Source organism: Haliotis asinina, chromosome 5 (genome assembly GCF_037392515.1).
Source record: "Haliotis asinina isolate JCU_RB_2024 chromosome 5, JCU_Hal_asi_v2, whole genome shotgun sequence".
NCBI classification, from domain to species: Eukaryota; Metazoa; Mollusca; class Gastropoda; order Lepetellida; family Haliotidae; genus Haliotis; species Haliotis asinina.
The window spans coordinates 53,775,726-53,795,116 of record NC_090284.1 but is presented as its reverse complement, the minus strand read 5'-3'; the positions used below and the strand labels follow the sequence as shown (position 1 = coordinate 53,795,116).

Here is a 19,391-nt window from a genome sequence, read left to right as displayed (position 1 = left end):
AAATGTGCTCTTAAAGAACCAAATCTGCTTTATTTCTTTTGGTTTCATGCAACATTTCAGGATCAACATGTTTTGGGATCAAAATGTTTTAGGACTATAATGGCATTCTAAAAAGTCTAGTCTTAGTTATTTGGGATCACATGAAACTCAGATAGTTCACCTAAATCATGTTTCTGTCATTTTCAAGCTAACATTAAATTAGAGATGAATCTGAATGAATCATGGACTTACAGTAACAATATCTACGTAAGTAATGTGTTTTGAAGTGCATTATTTGGTGGAAATTTTAAAACAACGCTGATTATTAAAATCATGTTAAACTATTACCTTTATGTTCGCAAAACGTTATTGCATTGTTGTCCTTCGATTAAACATTCTACATTATGGCTCTATATTATTCTCTTTATCTGTATAGAGAATGGGGTCAGGCTGCCTGAAAGTAGGGTGTAACTGAGAAGATAATGTCGCACACTAAGAGCTATGGGCAGAAACCTTGGGCAGAAACCTTCAATATATGACAATATATGTATTGCAATTTCTCTACAATTATTGCGATTCATCGCAAATATGAAAATCAGGGCAATGTCCAGCCCTTCGGCTTTTGTACTGTCCAGTATGGTCACGTGTCAAACGATTACTTTCAGTTTCGTAAACTGCGCGTGCAGGCCGTGTTCCACGTGGGTTATGCACACGAGACTGTAGGTTCAGTGAAGCTGAGTCGCCCGCCGTGCGAGCTGCTTGAACTGGGTCCTGGTAAGAATTGCTATTTGCACGTTATCAAACGTTTATATTTTCATGAAATATGTTTTGCTGACCCACAATTTAACACCCTGATTTCCCTGTTTAGAGTGTTTCATCGATATGTGGAACATCTGATGTCATGTGGAGATTCGTGAGTCTATTATCCACATATTGTCTCTCATGAACAGTTTTACACGTATCATATTATTCAAGACTCATTTCTCGAATTGCAATGATCTTTGTTATAATATCGATTTGCATAAACGTTGCCATGTTCTTCTGACGTTGACGCGTGACGTAAGAAATGTATCAGCCGGCCAACATGTTTTTCATTTCTTCCGTAGACCATGTTATTTATACGACTGTGAACAGATATTGCAGAGGTGTGTAAATGTAACTATTGTTCTAATACTCGTATCGTGTAAAATAATAGTAAATACAGTTTGAAATATTGTATGACAAGATGTAGATTTATCCCTATTTCATACGCTCCTAATTCCTAAATTGTGACTATTCCCCTCTCTTCAAAGGCGTGACACGATGCCTGGTGTGAGTACAAATTTCGATATTGATCTGTTAGCAGTTGAGGAAAACACAAGTCATATGATCATTTTGCATTTAAAAATGGCATACCGTCAAATAGTGAAGTTACGTTTTTCCAGTTGTATATGATTTTCGATTTTCTTTTTATTCTGAACTGTTTGTGTCTGTAAAATATGCACATTTCAGAGATTAGTATGTTGTTGATCTATCTGCGCCATGCCTGATTAATATTTTTAAAATGTGTACTACATTCAACAGTATCTGCCGTAATCCAATATCCCCTACTATTTAAATGGTGTATTATTATCAACAATCTCATCAACAATGTTATCAAATACACCCATTGTGCAACATTAGCACTATCACCATGTTACAAACAAACGTTATTACAAAATATCACATGGTACACAGTATCACATAGATACATCTTTTGGGGTTGGATAGTTACAGGAGGCATATATTGGATAATTGAACAGATGTTTCATATTGACTATAAAACCGATACGTCACCATTAATTTTGCTAACACCTACGATTTTGCTTTATCAACTTCCTCTTGGTAGAGATTCTGTGGCCAGCTTCGACTATTTCTCTCATGTTGGAAAGAATGGCATCTGTAGCCTCTGAGACACTGTTGTGGGTGATGATCCTGTGGGTGGTGTTGAGGATGTTGGCAGTGTGGATTATCGCAGGACATCCAGCCTTAAAACATTTCTAGTGCACAGTCTCGCCTCTGATTTTCACCTGGAACTTGTGTCAATTACATAGTAAACTCTACTTACCTAGAGAATTTTGGATGAATAGTGCTGAACAAGCGCGCTTGCCATAATGCAATGATTTAAACGTTTAACCTCATTGCTCCCTTGTTTTAGCGTCAGTTCAACTGAACTGTGTTCACCTACTCATGAGTAACTAAAAAGTGCATCACCAGTTGTTTTGAGTGATTAGCACTGTCCAATGACCTGTAACATTTAAACGATACCCGCTGGCAAACTGGACACCCTGTCAAAACTGTCTATATGTTGTGACAAGCGTTTTGTTAGGAGCAGCTGGCGACTTTCTTTTTGAAAATGTCAATGCATTTGAGAGTATAATAACAACCTAAAAGTACGTTTTAAGAAGGGGAAAAACAGTACTTGTTCAGTCATGAAATCACATAGAATAAATGTCATTGGAAAAGTTGAAAAGGTAACCCAAAATAACATGTTAACAACGCCATTTTGCATGAAATTAGATGTCACGTGTCGCACGTGGGCCTTGTGCACAGTGAACTTGCGATAACTCTATCCCTGATTGAGTTTAGTTTTACGCCACACTCAGCAATATTTCAGCTATATGCGGTCTGTAAATAAACGAGTCTGGACCAGACAATCCAGTGATCAACAACATGAGCATCGATCTGCGCAACTGGGAACCGATGACGTGTCATCCAAGTCAGCGAGCCTGACCACACAATCCTGTTAGTCGCCTCTTACGACAAGCATATATAGTCGCCTTTTATGAAAGCCTATAATACCCCGGGACTTTTACTGGTCTCTCCCTGTTACTTAATATCACTGATGGACACAACCTTTGTATGTTGTATTGTTTTAGTTTTGCTTATTTATTTTAATGAATTAAATCTTCTTGATACAACTAATATTTTTCTAAAGACATATTCTGACGTACTAGATGTTCACCTTATATATAACCAATTATGTTGCTGAAAAAAGTTCAGTAATCACAATTAGATTTGTTTTATTGCATATGCAAATAAACTACATTTTTAAAACAACCACTACATTATACCCCAAAGCAGAAACCAAAAACGACTTCGAAATAATTCTCGAACTTGAACATTCGTGTAACCTTGTTATCATACACCAAGTGGAATTCTTAATGAATTCGCTGAAAAATGTATGAATAACCCCAAAACCTCAGACTACAATATTCCCAAAGGTGTGATAGGTTACACACAAATATATTGCTGTTTTGAAACTCGTAGTGATTTATAATATTTACATTTCATAAAAATGTTGGAAACGCATAAACAATGTCCACAAGAAGAGCATCGTAAACACTCAGTTGGATCAGTGAGAGGCGTTACGTCAACAAATTCAAGTTCGTGTTTTTGAATCCGTAACCGCATGATTCTTATCAAAAATGTCACATTAGACAGCACAATTCTGTTAGCTACGTTCTTATTATTTTCACTGTGACAGTAAGTAGTTACATAGTGGTGATTCGATCCGTCGACAAAGCAGAGCCCAGCTTTGTAGTCTAGGACCAATACAGAAAGCTAGAATCGCGCATACAGAAACCAAACCTCTACAAAACAACGTCACTGATAGAAGTGAAAGTCCACAGCCTCTCTCCAAAGCCCACAGTAAATAGACTAGTTGTGTAGTTTTCTAGATAGCACAGTCGCAGGCTTAGGGTTTGCAAAGAACTAATGGAGTCGTAGACTAGTCTAGGCCCCTTTTCGTATTTCAAGTGAATTTGGTGGAATTCGTGGAACGGAAAGTGGGGCATACGTCCAGACAAAATTACCAAACGCATGGTTCGTATACTATAGTGCAAAAGACCCCTGACCCTTGAGGGTCCCGAGGTAGCATAGGCCTTCAGCAACCCATGCTTGCCATAAAAGGCGACTATGCTTGTCGTAAGAGGCGACTAACGGGATCGGGTGGTCAGGCTTGCTGACTTGGTTGACACATGTCATCGGTTCCCAATTGCGCAGATCGATGCTCATGTTGTTGATCACTGGATTGTCTGGTCCAGACTCGATTATTTACAGACCGCCGCCCTATAGCTGAAATATTGCTGAGTGTGCCGTGAAACTAAACTCACTCACTCAAAAGACCCGTGAAAGTCTGGGGTAGAAATGGCCTTCAGCAACTCATGCGTGCCGTAAGAGGCGACTAACGGGATAGGGTGTTCAGGCTAGCTGACCTGCTCGACACATGTCATCGACCCCCAGTTGCACAGGTGGATGCTCATGCTGTTAATCACCTGATTGTCTGGTCCAGACTCTGTTGTATACAGACCGCTGTCATATTGCTGGAATATTGCGGAGTGTCGCGTAAAACTACTCACTCACTCGTTTTAATACACGTTTTCATCAGGTCTTCCATGACATCTATTGTGTTGATATTAACCGTGTTGGTGGTTAAAGATAAGCAATGTGACAGCGTTGTATACGTGCACCGTGAAGCAGCCATGAAATCAGTCGCATTTTCAATCCACAATTGATAGCGTCAAATTTATTGATTGTCCAGTCAAATTCGAGTATTTCACGTAGCCACGGTAGAATTGTGATATAACCCATGAATTGAATTGGTTTGAATCCAGGTTTAAATTGGTCTTCAGCAACCAATGCTTGTCGTACGAAGCGACTAACAGCATCGGATGGTCAGGTTCCCTGACTCGGTGGAAACATATTGTATCCAGTTGCGTAGATCGATGCTCATGCTGTTGATCACTGCAGTATTGTACGGATTCGATTACTTACAGGCCGCTCTCATATACTGAAATATATGAGAGCGGCGTTGAACAACAAACAAAGAAGTTGCAACAACTAATGCTTGTGACACTGCTCGCTACACTTGGCACAAAATATGACTTTGTATAATTGCATTATCCAGAGGAAAACAACCCTTAACGACATCTGTTTCATTCCAGCTGCAAACCCGCCATGTTGCAACAAAGGACTTTGGTGAAAGTAGCTGTGGCTCTCTCTGTGCTGGCCACCGTCGGTTTCTTGACCACTAGGATTCCCATGGCTCATCTGACCAATATTATACAAGCTGCACATGAACGGTCAGTAGTCCAAGGTGGTTTCATGGCAGCCGGTCAAGGTGGCCTCGTGGTAGCCGACCGGTTAAGAAAACAGAGGAATAAGTTGTCAGAGATACTGAACAATGCGAGGAGGGAACTAGCGGTGATGAGTTGTGAAATGGTCGAAATCACTACAAAATCTAATAAGGTAAGGTTATGCGTTCTTGCAAATGTCTAGTAACTTTCCTCTACGAAACCAGTTCACTGGGGAGAACAGGTCTGAGAGGCCATTTATCTACCTTTGTTGACATTTTAGTGCCACACACGGTCATATTCGAGCTATGTGACACCTGTCTGTAAATATTCCGGTCTGGTCCGGATAGTCCAGTGATTGACATCAGGAGGATTGATCTACCAGATCTCATAATTATGATGTTCTTACTGCACGAATTCGCCCAGCAGCTTTATTGACAAACCAAATTTCGGGTGCTGAATTGAATTGCGAGTACATCACGATATTTTACGACGAGCTGTTACGACTTTGCGTTACCCGGGTTGCAGGCTCAAACTGTAAATCTAAATAGTACAAGTAGTAAATATCCACTCAGGCCTGTATATCCTCAGTTACTGGCCCGCTACCCGTGGCTAGTAAATATCCACTCAGGCCTGTATATCCTCACATTCACTGTCCCGCTACCCGTGACTAGTAAATATACACAAAGAAAAAAGTTAAGCACCCCCTGGTATTTTCACATTGTTGAATGAGAAAAGCACTTATTATCCACAATGGCCATGAAATCCCCGAAAATGCTGGTCAGTCATCTGCAAGAACAATCATCTGGTGAGACGAAAACACAACAATGGCAAGCTGTGATTGTTATTTAATAAAGATTACATCATGTTATTCCAAGTACTGTTTTTACCATGAAACAAAGCTCTCCAAAGTATGGGGATACGGGTCACAGAGAAGACGTCAACATTGTTATTGTCACTTTAAAATGTTTCCAGAAGACACTAGGGTATATCTTACGGAATGAATGATCAGTACCGGGTGGAGCCGCCACCACGTACCCGGATGACACCGTCCACCCTACGTCTCATGCCGCCAGTCAGGCGTCTGATCTGTTCTCGAGTCAATAACCTCCACTCGTCATGCAGAGCTGCTTCCAACTGGAGTATATTCTGTACTTGGGGGTTCCGTGCCTGGATCCGTCGGCCTATAATGTCCCACACATACTTCAAAGGGTTCAGATCTGGGCTTAGTGCTGGCCAGGGTAGAGTTGTCACTGTATTGGTCATCGAGAAAGTCAATACGTGACGTGATCGGTGAGGCCTGGCGTTGTCGTCCATGAACTGAGGACGAGTAGCAAGTGGATGGTTGTCGAAATGTGGAACAACTGGTTGCAGAACGTCGCGGATGTACTGAGCTCCAGTTAAGTTGCCTCTGATGGTGACCCAATCCAGCTTACAATCATGGAACAGGCATCCCCACACCCTAATAGAGCCACCTCCATACGCTACAGTCGGCTGAATGTTCCTGGGGGTATAGGCAGTGTTCTTCTGTCTCCAAACACGTGTACGTCCATCAGTAACGTGAAGTAAAAATCGACTTGCATCTGACCAACGAATTTTCCTCCAGGTCCTCAGATTCTAGTTACGTCTGGCCAAACACCATGCCAAACGGTCACGTTTATGGTAGTCTCTTAACAAGGGACGCTTAACGACTCTTCTGGTCTTTAACCCTGCTGCTTTGAGGCGGTTTCGAACTGTTCTGGTGCTGATTGGTCGATTTGGTAACCGCATTCTTTTCAGCTGAGGACATGCACTGAAGGATTCTCGTCGTACAAGTCGCAACAGTTGCCTGTCTTCTCGTGGTGTTGTGACCGGAGGTCTTCCCGACCTTGGACGGTCCACTGCACTTCCGGTCTGTACATGCTTCCGGACTAAGTGTAATGGTAGCCCAGATTTCGTCCTATCGCCTTAAAGGACATTCCTGCCGAATGCATGCCAATAATCTGATTTCTGATCTCCGACGACAATCGTCTCCGAGCCATGTTCAATGATTATGCTCAAATACCCAGTTGGCACCACTTTACATACCCACCTTAAATATTCACTTGGTCCATACTGTTTTTTGTGATCCTCGAGGGTAGCATGATGCACGTGCACATCACAGGCGATGCAGACACGGCTGTCATACATCACTGGTTACAACGCATTGTTCGAATCCTACTCTTCTCATAAATGTACTTTTTTTTAACTCTTGCGACTTTTCAGAGGCGGCAATTCATGTAAATAACTGGGGTGCTTAATTTATTTTCTTTGTGTATATCTACTCAGGCCTGTACATCCTCACTGTCACAGGCCCGACTGGCTCTTGAAGTCACTCTCAGACTTAATAAGTTATAATGCACTCTTAAATCACACACAATTATGACCTGATAGAAACGTTGGTCATGTTAGCAGCTTATTGATGACACCAGTGTCTACATTAAACTTTCTGGCTATTGAATTATTTTGTGGACTAAGAAGTTTAGGCATAGATAGTCCAGCTGGCTAGCAAAATCAGGAAACTGTTTCTCACACTGGGTTCAAAACATTTCCTTGACAACATAGTTGATTTGAACAGGTGATTGAGTTGAACCTTTTTGCACCAGTTAATGGTGAATGTTGCCAGGTATACCGGCGCCATCCCCAGTCTTTGAGACTTCAGCCCATTTCAAGCAGTTTAAAATTTAAAGTACGTGAACGTGTTAGAAGAGCGACGGGGTAGCCTAGTGGTTAAAGCGTTCGCTCGTCACGCAGAAGACCCGGGTTCGATTCCCCACATGGGTACAATGTGTGAGGCCCATTTTCTGGTGTCTCCCGCCGTGATATCGCTGGAATATTGTTAAAAGCGGCGTAAAACCAAACTCACTCACTTACTCAATGTGTCAGAAAATGTTAGTGACAGTCAATGAATATGTTATGGATTAATAACTTCAGGTGTGTTTATTTCCCTCCAACAGACGTCTGTTGCCGTTACTGGCGGGTGGTGCAAACAATCAAGTAAGTCCACAGGTGGGCAACACATGTGTGACAAACCTCTGGCAGCCCAACTTTCACATTTCTTTCAAAATCAAACCGTTGCTAGTTTCGGGGATGGTCCGGGCGACTACAAGAAGTTTCTAGATGCTACCCATCAACTTCGTGCATACGATGCTTATGATGGCGCCCCCTATGGGCGAGAAACAAGCGGTGGAGTAGTTCAGTTTGCTGATCTAACGGTTCCTCTGTACGGCCTTCCGTTATACGACTGGGTGATAAGTCTGGAGGTGGCAGAACATATTCCAGCTAAGTATGAAGACGTCTACTTTGACAACGTTGTGCGTCACGCAAGGAAAGGCGTAGTTCTGAGCTGGGCAGTGCCTGGTCAGGGGGGTCTCCAACACGTCAACAACAGACCCTTAGAGTATGTACAGAATCTTTTTTCGAGGAAAGGATTTGATACAGATATTGTGGCCAGCAAGGAACTTCAACAAAAGGCAAGTTTTCCATGGCTGAAGCACAATACTTATGTCTACAGGAGGAGGTTTAACAGTGTGGCTGATCCATTAGATACATAAATGTCTTCGAAATCCCGGAACAGCAGTGTTAAAATGAGTAACGTTCCAAATGTTCTGTATTTTTTACGGGAATAAAAGATCTATAAACTAAACTACTAACAGGTCATTGTCTGACATCACTGTGGTAGTTGCAGCAAGCACCATTGTGGCGACTAACGGGATCGGGTGGTCAGGCTCTCTTACTTGTCATCGGTTCCCATTTTCGGATGTCGATGCTCATGCTGCTGATCAGATTGCCTCCAGTTGGAATATTGCTGAATGCGACGTAACACTAAACTCACTCACTAGTGTACTGTAGATACTAATACGTCAATAACTATAGACGTACCTAGCGCATGCCTTTGTTGAGATCTCGGTGATCAACAAAGCTTACAAAGACGCAAAATGGACTGTTGGTACAAGCAAACGGTTGTCGTACGACTGGGTTGTATAGAGTAGGCAAACCTTATATATAATAATATGCATAAAGAGAGTTCGTTATGTTCACTGAGGCCAGGTCTGCAAGTTGTTGTTGAAAGTTGTTACAACTGTGTAGATGCTAGTATATTCTTGACAGAGAAATCTGGTGTTACTTGAAGATCAGGACAGCTATATTTTCACAGTAAGTTGATATTTCCCTGCCTTGGAAAAGGAATGGGTAATAGTAATCACTATTGTGTGCGTGCGTGTGCGTGTGCGTGTGCGTGTCAATGTGTGCGCGTGTGCGCGAGCGTGCGTGCGTGTGTGCGTGTAACACAAGTAGTTTCCGAATTAATAACTTAACGCGGATCTTCTCCTACGTGTTTCAATCGTGTCTTCAGGGAGAAGTGATTTCAGTTAAACATATTGTTATGACGTCACGTTTGTCTTGACGTCACAGTACAACTGTATACAAATGTTGTGACGCGGCGTTACCATGGCGTCACTTTAGCGGCTTAGCATACGAAAAACAAGTATAATTCCAATACATTGTGTTACTGATTTAACGATGGACACAGTTCTTTAATCAAAAGGTTTTCTTTAGCCTTACGCAGCATGGCATCAGCAGTATTCATCTTGTAAATCTCTACAGATATAACTTATGATCCCGGTAGCAAAAATTTTAATATTAGTCTGTATTGTCATTGAGTCTGTTTTTTCTTCTATACTACTGCTAATGTTACAATGTTCAGTTCTTTCATTGAATGACAAGGAAAAACATCTCTGTTCTGCGGGATACCTCTGTACAATGTAACCCACGATACATTTTCTGAAAACGCTTTGGAAATGGCGTTTATACACTATAATGTTGTTAGCTCATAAACTATAATGTTCTCTCAACAGAAAATTAAGAATGGTGTTTAAGTATACGTTTCATTTTATATAAATGACAACTTATACTGAGATGAATTAAGGTAGAGTAGTGAGTAAATTATATCGGCAGTATTTCGGCCATATCTTCACTAAAACAAGTTATACATTTAAAAAACACAAAGTTAAATAATAAAAGCACTTGTCAATGAGGGACAGTAAAAATAACTAAAGCACCAAAAATATGTAAAACAAGAATGTAAATCTGTACGTTTTAACTATTGGAAACAACAGTGTAAAACAGGCCATTGATTACCAACAACTGAAGGTAGATCACCACAATACCACAGGTACTTACAGTACTTGTACTACCAGCATGGACCCTAGCTGGATTTACACCATTACTTCAGTCGTTGGTGATTGTGCTATCTATACATTTACAAAAGATGTTTATCAAAACCTTTCAAACAATTCAATTTCATTCAAAAAGGAAATAATTTGTTAAATACTATTTTAATAAAAATATCGTTCATTGTTTTTACACTGAAATATTTATCTCTTATGATAGAAAATCCATACTGTCAAACAGGATTATGCTTCGTCTTGATTATCTCAAGGGTTCCAGCTTGGAGAGTTCTACGACAGGTACTATGATTATGTCTAGAGTGGCAAATACGACATCGTCACAAAATAACTTCTTCATATCATTACAGTGAGTAACCTGCCTGGGTACTAATTTGATCATGAGATATCAGTGAAGGTTAGAATATTGGCCTTCAGCAACCCATGCTTGTCGTAAGAGGCGACTAACGAGATCATGCAGTCAGGTTCGCTGACTTGAGTGACACATACCATCGGTTCTCAGTTGCGTAGATCGATGCCCATGCTGTTGATCACTGGATTGTGTTGTCAGATTCCATTATTTACAGACAGCCACGATATAGCTGGAATGTTGCAGAGTGCGGCATAAAACTAATCTCACGCACTCCTTTCCTTTCCAAAAGCAGATTCGATTGTACTACATTGATCGAGACAAAGCCCTGCTTAGTGAAAAACAAAGTTTACTCACTATATGAATGAACTTGCCTACACATATGAGATACCCCACATCAAAGCCATATGTGATCAGACTACATAATTCATGTTGCTTCAAAAAACTGGGTCGAGTCGACCGTCCTGTAGGTGAGAAAGGGCAACTCACTGTACTATAACGAGGACAGGAAAACACCTAACAATATCGCGTATTGGGAGTTCGGGAACAACAGTTTATCAAAACTTTTCAAACAATTCAATTTCCTTTAAGAAAAATGACATAAGTTATTAATAGTAATTGAGTAAAATGATCCTTCATGGTTTTGACACTGAAATATTGATCTCTTGTGAACGTCTAACAATATCGCGTATTGGGAGTTCAGGAACAACAGTATCAAATCAGAACTCAAGACCAGAGATTAATACGCCGACGTCCTGGCCATGAAAGCTATCTAGGTTAGATTATCTGATGAATGCAACAAGCAGGTTTGTTCAGTGAATACACAACGTCATGAATACAGTATCATTTCAGGACACGGTATTTGTGAGCTAGAACATATTCGTGCTGTATAGATGTGTGAATGGTTCAATTGCTATTAAGGCTGGGTAGGGTAAATAGAGAAAGGGTATTGAAATTATTTTTTAAAAACTCTGCATGTGCAGGTCCGTGTTCTATAGTTCGTTTGTCTCAAAAGCGGACCGATGAATTGCTGTCTAACTCCAAAATTAATAAGCATGAAATACCCAATGAAAAGCTGATCATAATTAAAACATAACAACTATGTGAGATGGTTTGCAGAATTTAAAAATAAAATAAGTTGTGTAACAAACTATCAATAAAATATTGACTCAGTTCGCTCTTTGTTACGAGGGAGGAGTGCTTTGTAGGGCTGTGCAATATTACCAGTATGTCGCTATGCGATTATTGCGACGAAGTTTATATTCTGCAATAATACCAGTCTTCAATGAAAAACAAGACTTACTGATGTCACGTTCTTCTTGTGAGTAACACGATGTTTCAGAGTGTCCGCTTGCCCCTTCATCATGGAGGAACTTGCTATTCAAAATAAAGAATTTGACATCGATAAATCTTGTTTTTCTTTCCTACATTTCACTTCTAAATGTCCTTCAAATATTTGACCAACACGCTTTGAGACTAGATGTTTTTAGGACTGTAATGACACTCCAGTCAAGTCTAGTCTTAGTTATTTGGGATCACATGAGATTTGAAACTCAGATAGTTCACCTAAATCATGTTTCTGTGTCATCTTTCACGTTAACATTATGTTGGAGTTGAATCTGAATGAATCATTGACTTACAGTAACAACATCTACGTAAGTAATGTGCTTTGAAGTGCATTTTTGGTGAAACTGTTAAAACAACGCTAATTATGAAAATCATGTTAAACTATTACCTTTATGTTTATTGCATTGTTGTACTTCGATTAAACATTCTACATTATGGCTCTATATTATTCTATTTATGTGTATAGACAATGGGGTCAGGCTGCCTGAAAGTATGGTGTAACTGAGACGATAATGTCGCACACTAAGAGCCATGGGCAGAAAACTTGGGCAGAAACCTTCAAGTCAGTATATCACAATAAATGTATTGCAATATCTCTAAAATTATTGCAATATATCGCACTATGAAACCCAGGGCAATGTCCGGCCCTTCGGCTTTGCACTCTGTCTAGTAGGGTCATGTGTCAAACAATTACTTTGAGGCCCGTAAACTGCGCGTGCAGTCCGTGTTCACACGTGGGTTATGCACACGAGACTTTAGGTTCAGTGAAGCTGAGTCGCCCGCCGTGCGAGCTGCTTGAACTGGGTCCTGGTAAGAATTGCTATATGCACGTTATCAAACGTTTATATTTTCACGGAATATGTTTTGCTTACCCACAAGGTAACACCCTGTTTTCACTGTTTAGTGTTTCAACGACATGTGGAACATCTGATGTCATGTGAGTGAGTGAGTTTAGTTTTACGCCGCACTCAGCAATATTACAGCTATATGGCGGCGGTCTGTAAATAATCGAGTCTGGACCAGACAATCCAGTGATCAACAACATGAGCATCGATCTGCGCAATTGGGAACCGATGACACGCGTCAACCAAGCCAGCGAGCCTGACCACCCGATCCCGTTAGTCGCCTCTTACGACAAGCTGAGTCGTCTTTTATGGCAAGCATGGGTTGCTGAAGGCCTATTCTACCCCGGGACCTTCACGGGTCTCATGTCATGTGAAGATTCGTGAGTCTATTATCCACATATTGTCTCTCATGAACCGTTTTACACCTTTCATATTATTCAAGACTCATTTCTCGAATTGCAATGATCTTTGTTATAATATCGATTTGCATAAACGTTGCCATGTTCTGCAGATGGTGACACGTGACGTAAGAAATGTATCAGCTGACCGTAAAAACAATGAAAGTATTCCAACCAATACTTATCTGTTCTCCTTTTCATCTCCGACAGCTCCAAAATCATTGAAGGCTGGTTACTGCAACATCAAGGTTGACGTGTACATTCCGAACCCGCTCAGGTGTTTTAAATGTCAGAAGTACGGCCATGGTGTAAATACTTGTACATTGTCCGTTGTGTGTGCCCACTGTGGTGAGAAGACACACACAACAGAAGACTGTACCAGTGATTTTAAAAAATGCACCAACTGCTCAGGCGACCATTCCTCATTTTCTAAACAATGTCCTGTTTGGAAAGAACAAATGGAAATAAATAGAATCAAATTCACTCAAAATATATCTTTTTCTGAGGCCAAAAATAAAGTAAAAAGATCTGATCTTCCAGAAAGTTATGCTGCAGTAGCAAAAACAACATTGGAGTCACGCTCTAAAATAACAAAATCATCCGCAGGCTGCCCAAACTACCTTGACTTGGGTAAATTGCGATTTTCCACAGCTTTTGTACCCTGCTATATCATCACAGACTGAGGAACCACTCCCTAGTACCTCAAAGTCGTCTTCTGATCACAGGTCATCATCTCGGTCACATTCAAGGTCTCAATCAACATCTGATAGTCAACAAACGGTGAAAAGTAAACCGAAGCCAAAGCCTGATGCTTTAAAACAACACAGTAGCAGAGCTCCTAAGGGGTCACAAAATACAATTCAATTGTACAATAAATATGGGTCTCTTGAAGATATACCCGTGAAGGTCCCGGGGTAGAATAGGCCTTCAGCAACCCATGCTTGCCATAAAAGGCGACTCAGCTTGTAAGAGGCGACTAACGGGATCGGGTGGTCAGACTCGCTGACTTGGTTGACACATGTCATCGGTTCCCAATTGCGCAGATCGATGCTCATGTTGTTGATCACTGGATTGTCTGGTCCAGACTCGATTATTTACAGACCGCCGCCATATAGCTGTAATATTGCTGAGTGCGGCGTAAAACTAAACTCACTCACTCACTCACTCTTGAAGATATGGACGTTTCTGAAAACGTCCATTCTAGGGCACATAGCTTGTCGCCCTTGCGGGGTAGATCACCAATAAATCCCCCTAAAAGATAGTTTATTCAAATACTATTGTACAGTGGAACTGCAGAGGATTGAGGACAAATTTACATGAATTACAGCTATTAGTCCAAGATTTCACACCTTCAGCGTTATGTCTCCAAAAGACATATTTAAAGCAAACAGATACATTTGACCTTCGTCATTTTAATGCATATCATTGTTTTTCACCTGCGGGTGATAGGGCCACTGGCGGATCATCCATTCTAGTCAAACAAAACGTTATTCAAACCCCTGTTTCACTTAATACTAATATGCAGGCTGTTGCAGTGAGAATTACTTTACATGTAGCGTTTACGCTATGCTCTCTTTATATTTCACCATCTTCGGCTTTTGCCAAAACCGATCTTCAAGCTCTATATGATCAGCTCCCGAAGCCCTGTATTATAATAGGAGATTTAAATGGCCACAACCCACTCTGGGGTAGTGTAAATACAAACACTAGAGGTAAATTGTTAGAGGACTTTTGTTCTGACAATGACTTATGTATTTATAATGATGGTTCCAACACATATTTACACCCTGATACAGGGACTTATTCTGCTCTCGACTTGTCATTGACAAATTCCGAACTATTAAATGAATTCGAATGGTCAGTCCACGATGACCTGTGTGGAAGTGACCATTCTCCTACTATATTAAAAGCTGTAACTCCATCTGATGTTCCTCCATCATCAAGGCGGAAGTTTAAAAAGGCTAACTGGGCTTTATATGAAACACTGTGTCCTGAAAAACTTAAACCCGAACGTTTTTTGACTTTCCTGATGCTATTAAATCGTTTTCTGATGAACTGAATTCCATAGCTGATGAGTGTATACCAAATTCCTCTGTAGTTCCACACATAAGAAAACCATGGTTCAACGATGAGTGCAAACAAGCTAGAAAGGCAAGGAAAAAAGCAGATTTTCGTTATTGCTTAATGGTTACAATCACAATATGTGTAGATTTCGCTAGAATACCAACTTGCATTTTACTTGGAAACTACTGATTTAGCTGAACGGAAGCGCAAGGATTAACTATGCTACTGACTAGTCTACCGCCTAATCTACAGATCGTAAACGTTTAGTTGGTCGTGTTGATTACTATCCCACAATCTCACTTGACTGTAGCTACTGAATTCAAGCGAGTGTGCGGCAACCCGGTAAACATTATACTAGGTACTTATAATTAGGCAGGAGTGCGTTATATGCTGAATGAACATTGATAGGCACATGATAACCTAACTAAGTATCAATGCACTGGTTGCTTACTAAACGAATACAAAACTACAGGAATGAAATATAAGTATTACAACACTAGAATGTAGAAACATGGATACATGATCTTTGTTATACGGTTACCTTGAGCAGTATTTTATATACACATATCAAGTATTATCCATTTCCTTATCTAGGTATGTTTATACATAACAAACTCACACCCGTACAATACATTGAAATAACAAGAGATTCCAAGAAACTACCACGACGCCGATATTACATTTTGACATAGAGGTTTAACAGCCTGTATATAAGTCATATTTCTAACCTAGGTGATGTACTGGGAAAGTGGCAAAGTCTATAACGCTTTAACCTAAAGTTACCAAGTTACAGTTAAAACTAAAATATAGAAACGTAAAGTAGGCTTACCTTCAAAACGAGAACAGCACATTCAGTTGAAGCAGAGATGGAACTGCCTTCTACCTGAATGTGCCTCGTTTTAAAGGATCCTGACTTTTGCCGACAAAGGTGTCTAACAACAGTGGGGAACTATTGCTTTCTTTTGAAGATAACTACGTGTTTACAATTTGGAGAGACTAATCAATGTTGCAAACTAGTTTGGGCACTCGTAGTCCGGCCCTTACTTAAAGGGGCACTGATGCGGAGCAATTTCCGTGGACTGGTGTAAACTTTTGTTATTGTTTTTCTCCCGTGAGTACCCGGATGATATCCCAGAATTCGTGACTGGTTCGTGACCTCTGCTGCGCAATCCGTAAGCACAATTGATAGTTTAATTATAGACAGATCAACTGAGGTGAAGTCATTTTTACTTCTTTCCAAATGTATTATGAAAACAAATGAAACACTTTGAAGGTTAATCATCTGCCCGTGGCAGAAATGGTAAAAAACTATTAGGACGGAAAACGTCTCTATATTTTGTCTCATAACCTTAGTTAGTTTATTGTCATACTTGTATGATTCTGAAAATTAATAAAAGAACGCACGATCTGCTTATACTCATAGTAAATTTCTAACATAACAGCAACATTTATACATTGTATAGAATGCCAATGTGGATCCTATTTCACACACACACGCGATCTAATGTGTTTTTTCTGTCGTACAGATTCTGCTGAATGCTACAACAAATAAATTAAAACAAAATGCAAAAAATGAATGTAAAACAGACTAATTTTATAGCAACGATGTCAGGCTACTACCTTGTTCAGGAATGTATCCATCAATATCCACGTAAAAGAAATCGTATTCCATTCATCTGCAGCTGGTAAGTAATCCTGCTCTGTGTCGCGTGTCTTACAACTGTCTCATTTGCGAAAAAGTAACACATCGTTTCACGTCTTTAGTTGGTGAAAACCAGATAAACCTCTGATTGGTCTCCCAAGATAGCACACCTGGCAACTAATTGTATGATGTCCACTATTCTAAGTAATTTCGTTAACCAATAATGAGCAATCAATCAATCAACGCAAGGGTGGTTAATTCTTTGAAGGGAGGATGTTGTTTTTGCACTTACACTTTACGACAAGGTGTAGTCATCTACACACACTGCCTTTTGACAAATCCGCTAGAAGATAAAAGTAATTAATCAATCAGTGAGTTATCGGTTAATCCTTTGATCGATGTTTGTTTTTGTAACTTAGTTGATAAACCCTCTTGCATCACTTACATGCACATATTACATAACATACAATACATTTGCCATTACAGACCTTAATTTATAATGTTGAGTATTTACTCCAGACATGAGAAATGCCAAATGGGAACCTTTGTTGAGTAACCGAAGTTGTGTTACTACTAATTATACCTGTTATAAATTCATTAATTGACCATCCAGAGAATGATGACAAATAACATGTGTAGGTTTACACCATCAAACGCGAGTTACAGCAAGGAAGATGTAATCTCTGTGTCGCATGCAGCCTGAAAACACTATTGGGCCGAAACTGTTTTGAGGATACCAACGGAATTTCGTTACATAAGGAATACACACGGGCATTTGCTGTGTACTTGGGTAAATAGGTGAAATAAGGGTTTTTACGTAAGAAAATTTTCAGATTTCTCTACCAAAGGCATATCAACTGTGTGTTTTTATTATCATAAATAATAAACCATTGTAGCTACCATAGCTACCAAAATTTTCGTAAGATATTTGCTATCACAGCTGAACCAACACTCAGCATTACCTAAATATAAAGCTTTGCAATCTTCCGTACTGAAACAAATGGCTACGAGCCTGTAGACATCATATTTTCATGTAACATGATTAAATATCAGGTTAAAAACACTGAAATAGGATCAAATTGGATCAGTAACTATACCATCCAAGCATCCGAAAAGAACTACACTGCTGTGATATTTGGTTACGATCAGACAAGGAATACCATGGATATTTTTAAACAAATGGCATATGATGGGCATCCGGCCTCCCGACTGTTTAGGTGAAGAAATTCTGCTAATATGGACAGGAGCCCAGTTCCTTTGTCCGTCACGGTCGAAGGAGCGGGCGCTGACCAATTTGCGGTTTGATTTCGTAATTAGACCGTTGGCGAAAAACATTATTCGCTCCGCATCAGTGCCCCTTTAACATTGCATTTTATCCAGCGCGATTCTCACTACACTTCGTTGCGGGATGATAGTTCTGAATTATTGTGGTCTGCCGCAAATTGTTTGAGCTTACATAATGTGATGGTTGACCTAGGTCCTCGACAGGAGCCATTGTGAGACTGTCTGCGTGACAGGTTTCGAAAGTAGCGTCACTGGCCTATGAAGTAATTTATTACGTAAGCTTTCCGGCTTCGGCTGATGCTGAGCGTATTTGCTGTTACGGGCCGATGATTTTCTAGCTGTATTTACAAAAGCGGTATTTTATAGTAAAAGTTTGACGATTGAAATAATGTGAAAACTTTTGAATTATTTAACCAAAATGGAGTAATTTTAACACGTTGACAATTCCCAAAAAGGATGGGAAGCTCCACACAACAAATGGATCACAGTTTTGATGTTCACGAAACAGTCTTTGCATCTTGTGGACAGGTGTTTAATGTTCGTATGTATGTGCCAAATAATGAAGTGATTCTTGTAGATGAAGTATTGAAAGAAAAATCCCATCAACATCCAACAGCCTGAAACGTCTTATTGAGTGAGTTAACTACCAAGTGCACGTGTGGATACAATCAATCATGAAGATTCCTTCACCAGTTGGCCCTGGTTGAAGCATTTGTGATGGTCAGCTTATAACTTTTCTGATGTCAAGAGATCCTGCTCCCCATTGACTGGTTGAACTGACGTTGAGTAAACGCAAAGGGTCAGCATTTCAGTAGAGAGATCTGTTTCAATACAGATAAACTAATTTATTTTGCACAGAGACACGTTTTTTTATTGTTGCGCGAATAGCTTTGATTTGTAGATGACTCCAATTCTGACGTGATGTAACATATGATATGAAAGAGAGTGAAGAGGAGAGTCAGTTGTAAGCTTCTGAATGTATCAAAAGTGATTAAGAGTTGTCTGACAGACCACTTTGAATAGCTAGAACAGGGTCGAAGTTAACACTTCTCAATTAAGGGGGCACTATCAATATTAAAAGAGTGTTATATCAATATGTTTATGCATAAAAAGTAACCTGTAAAATATTATAGGGGGCAGCTGTACCCCTGCTTCCCTGGCCCTGTACAATCAGAGTTTAGACGCA

The 19,391-nt window shown here is 40.1% G+C and overlaps 2 protein-coding genes across 3 annotated transcripts in view; both read left to right on the top strand.

Annotated features, from left to right (window-relative positions):
* LOC137284830 (caspase-7-like) overlaps positions 1-19,391 on the top strand; it is a 654,824-nt gene that overhangs the window by 233,461 nt on the left and 401,972 nt on the right. Inside the window, exon 2 of one of the 2 annotated variants that reach the window (XM_067816833.1) lies at positions 11,690-11,700. In XM_067816833.1, coding sequence (XP_067672934.1) covers positions 11,693-11,700 — 8 coding nt within the window. In that variant the 5' untranslated portion in view covers positions 11,690-11,692. Of the gene's footprint in view, positions 1-11,686; positions 11,701-19,391 lie in introns of both variants that reach the window. The other variant, XM_067816832.1, reaches the window with a different exon arrangement.
* Positions 705-10,105, top strand: LOC137284825 (uncharacterized). The gene is made up of 3 exons (XM_067816824.1): positions 705-753; positions 4,944-5,247; positions 8,048-10,105. The coding sequence occupies exons 2-3, from the start codon at positions 4,957-4,959 to the stop codon at positions 8,642-8,644; spliced, it is 888 nt and encodes a 295-aa protein (XP_067672925.1). The 5' UTR covers positions 705-753; positions 4,944-4,956; the 3' UTR covers positions 8,645-10,105.

What these genes read in the sequence shown, in the direction of transcription:
- LOC137284825 (XM_067816824.1), top strand. Translation starts at nt 4,957, where the DNA reads ATGTTGCAACAAAGGACTTTGGTGAAAGTAGCTGTGGCTCTCTCTGTG. An exon ending in TCACTACAAAATCTAATAAG is followed by an intron (nt 5,248 to 8,047) that starts GTAAGGTTATGC and finishes TCCCTCCAACAG; the next exon opens with ACGTCTGTTGCCGTTACTGG.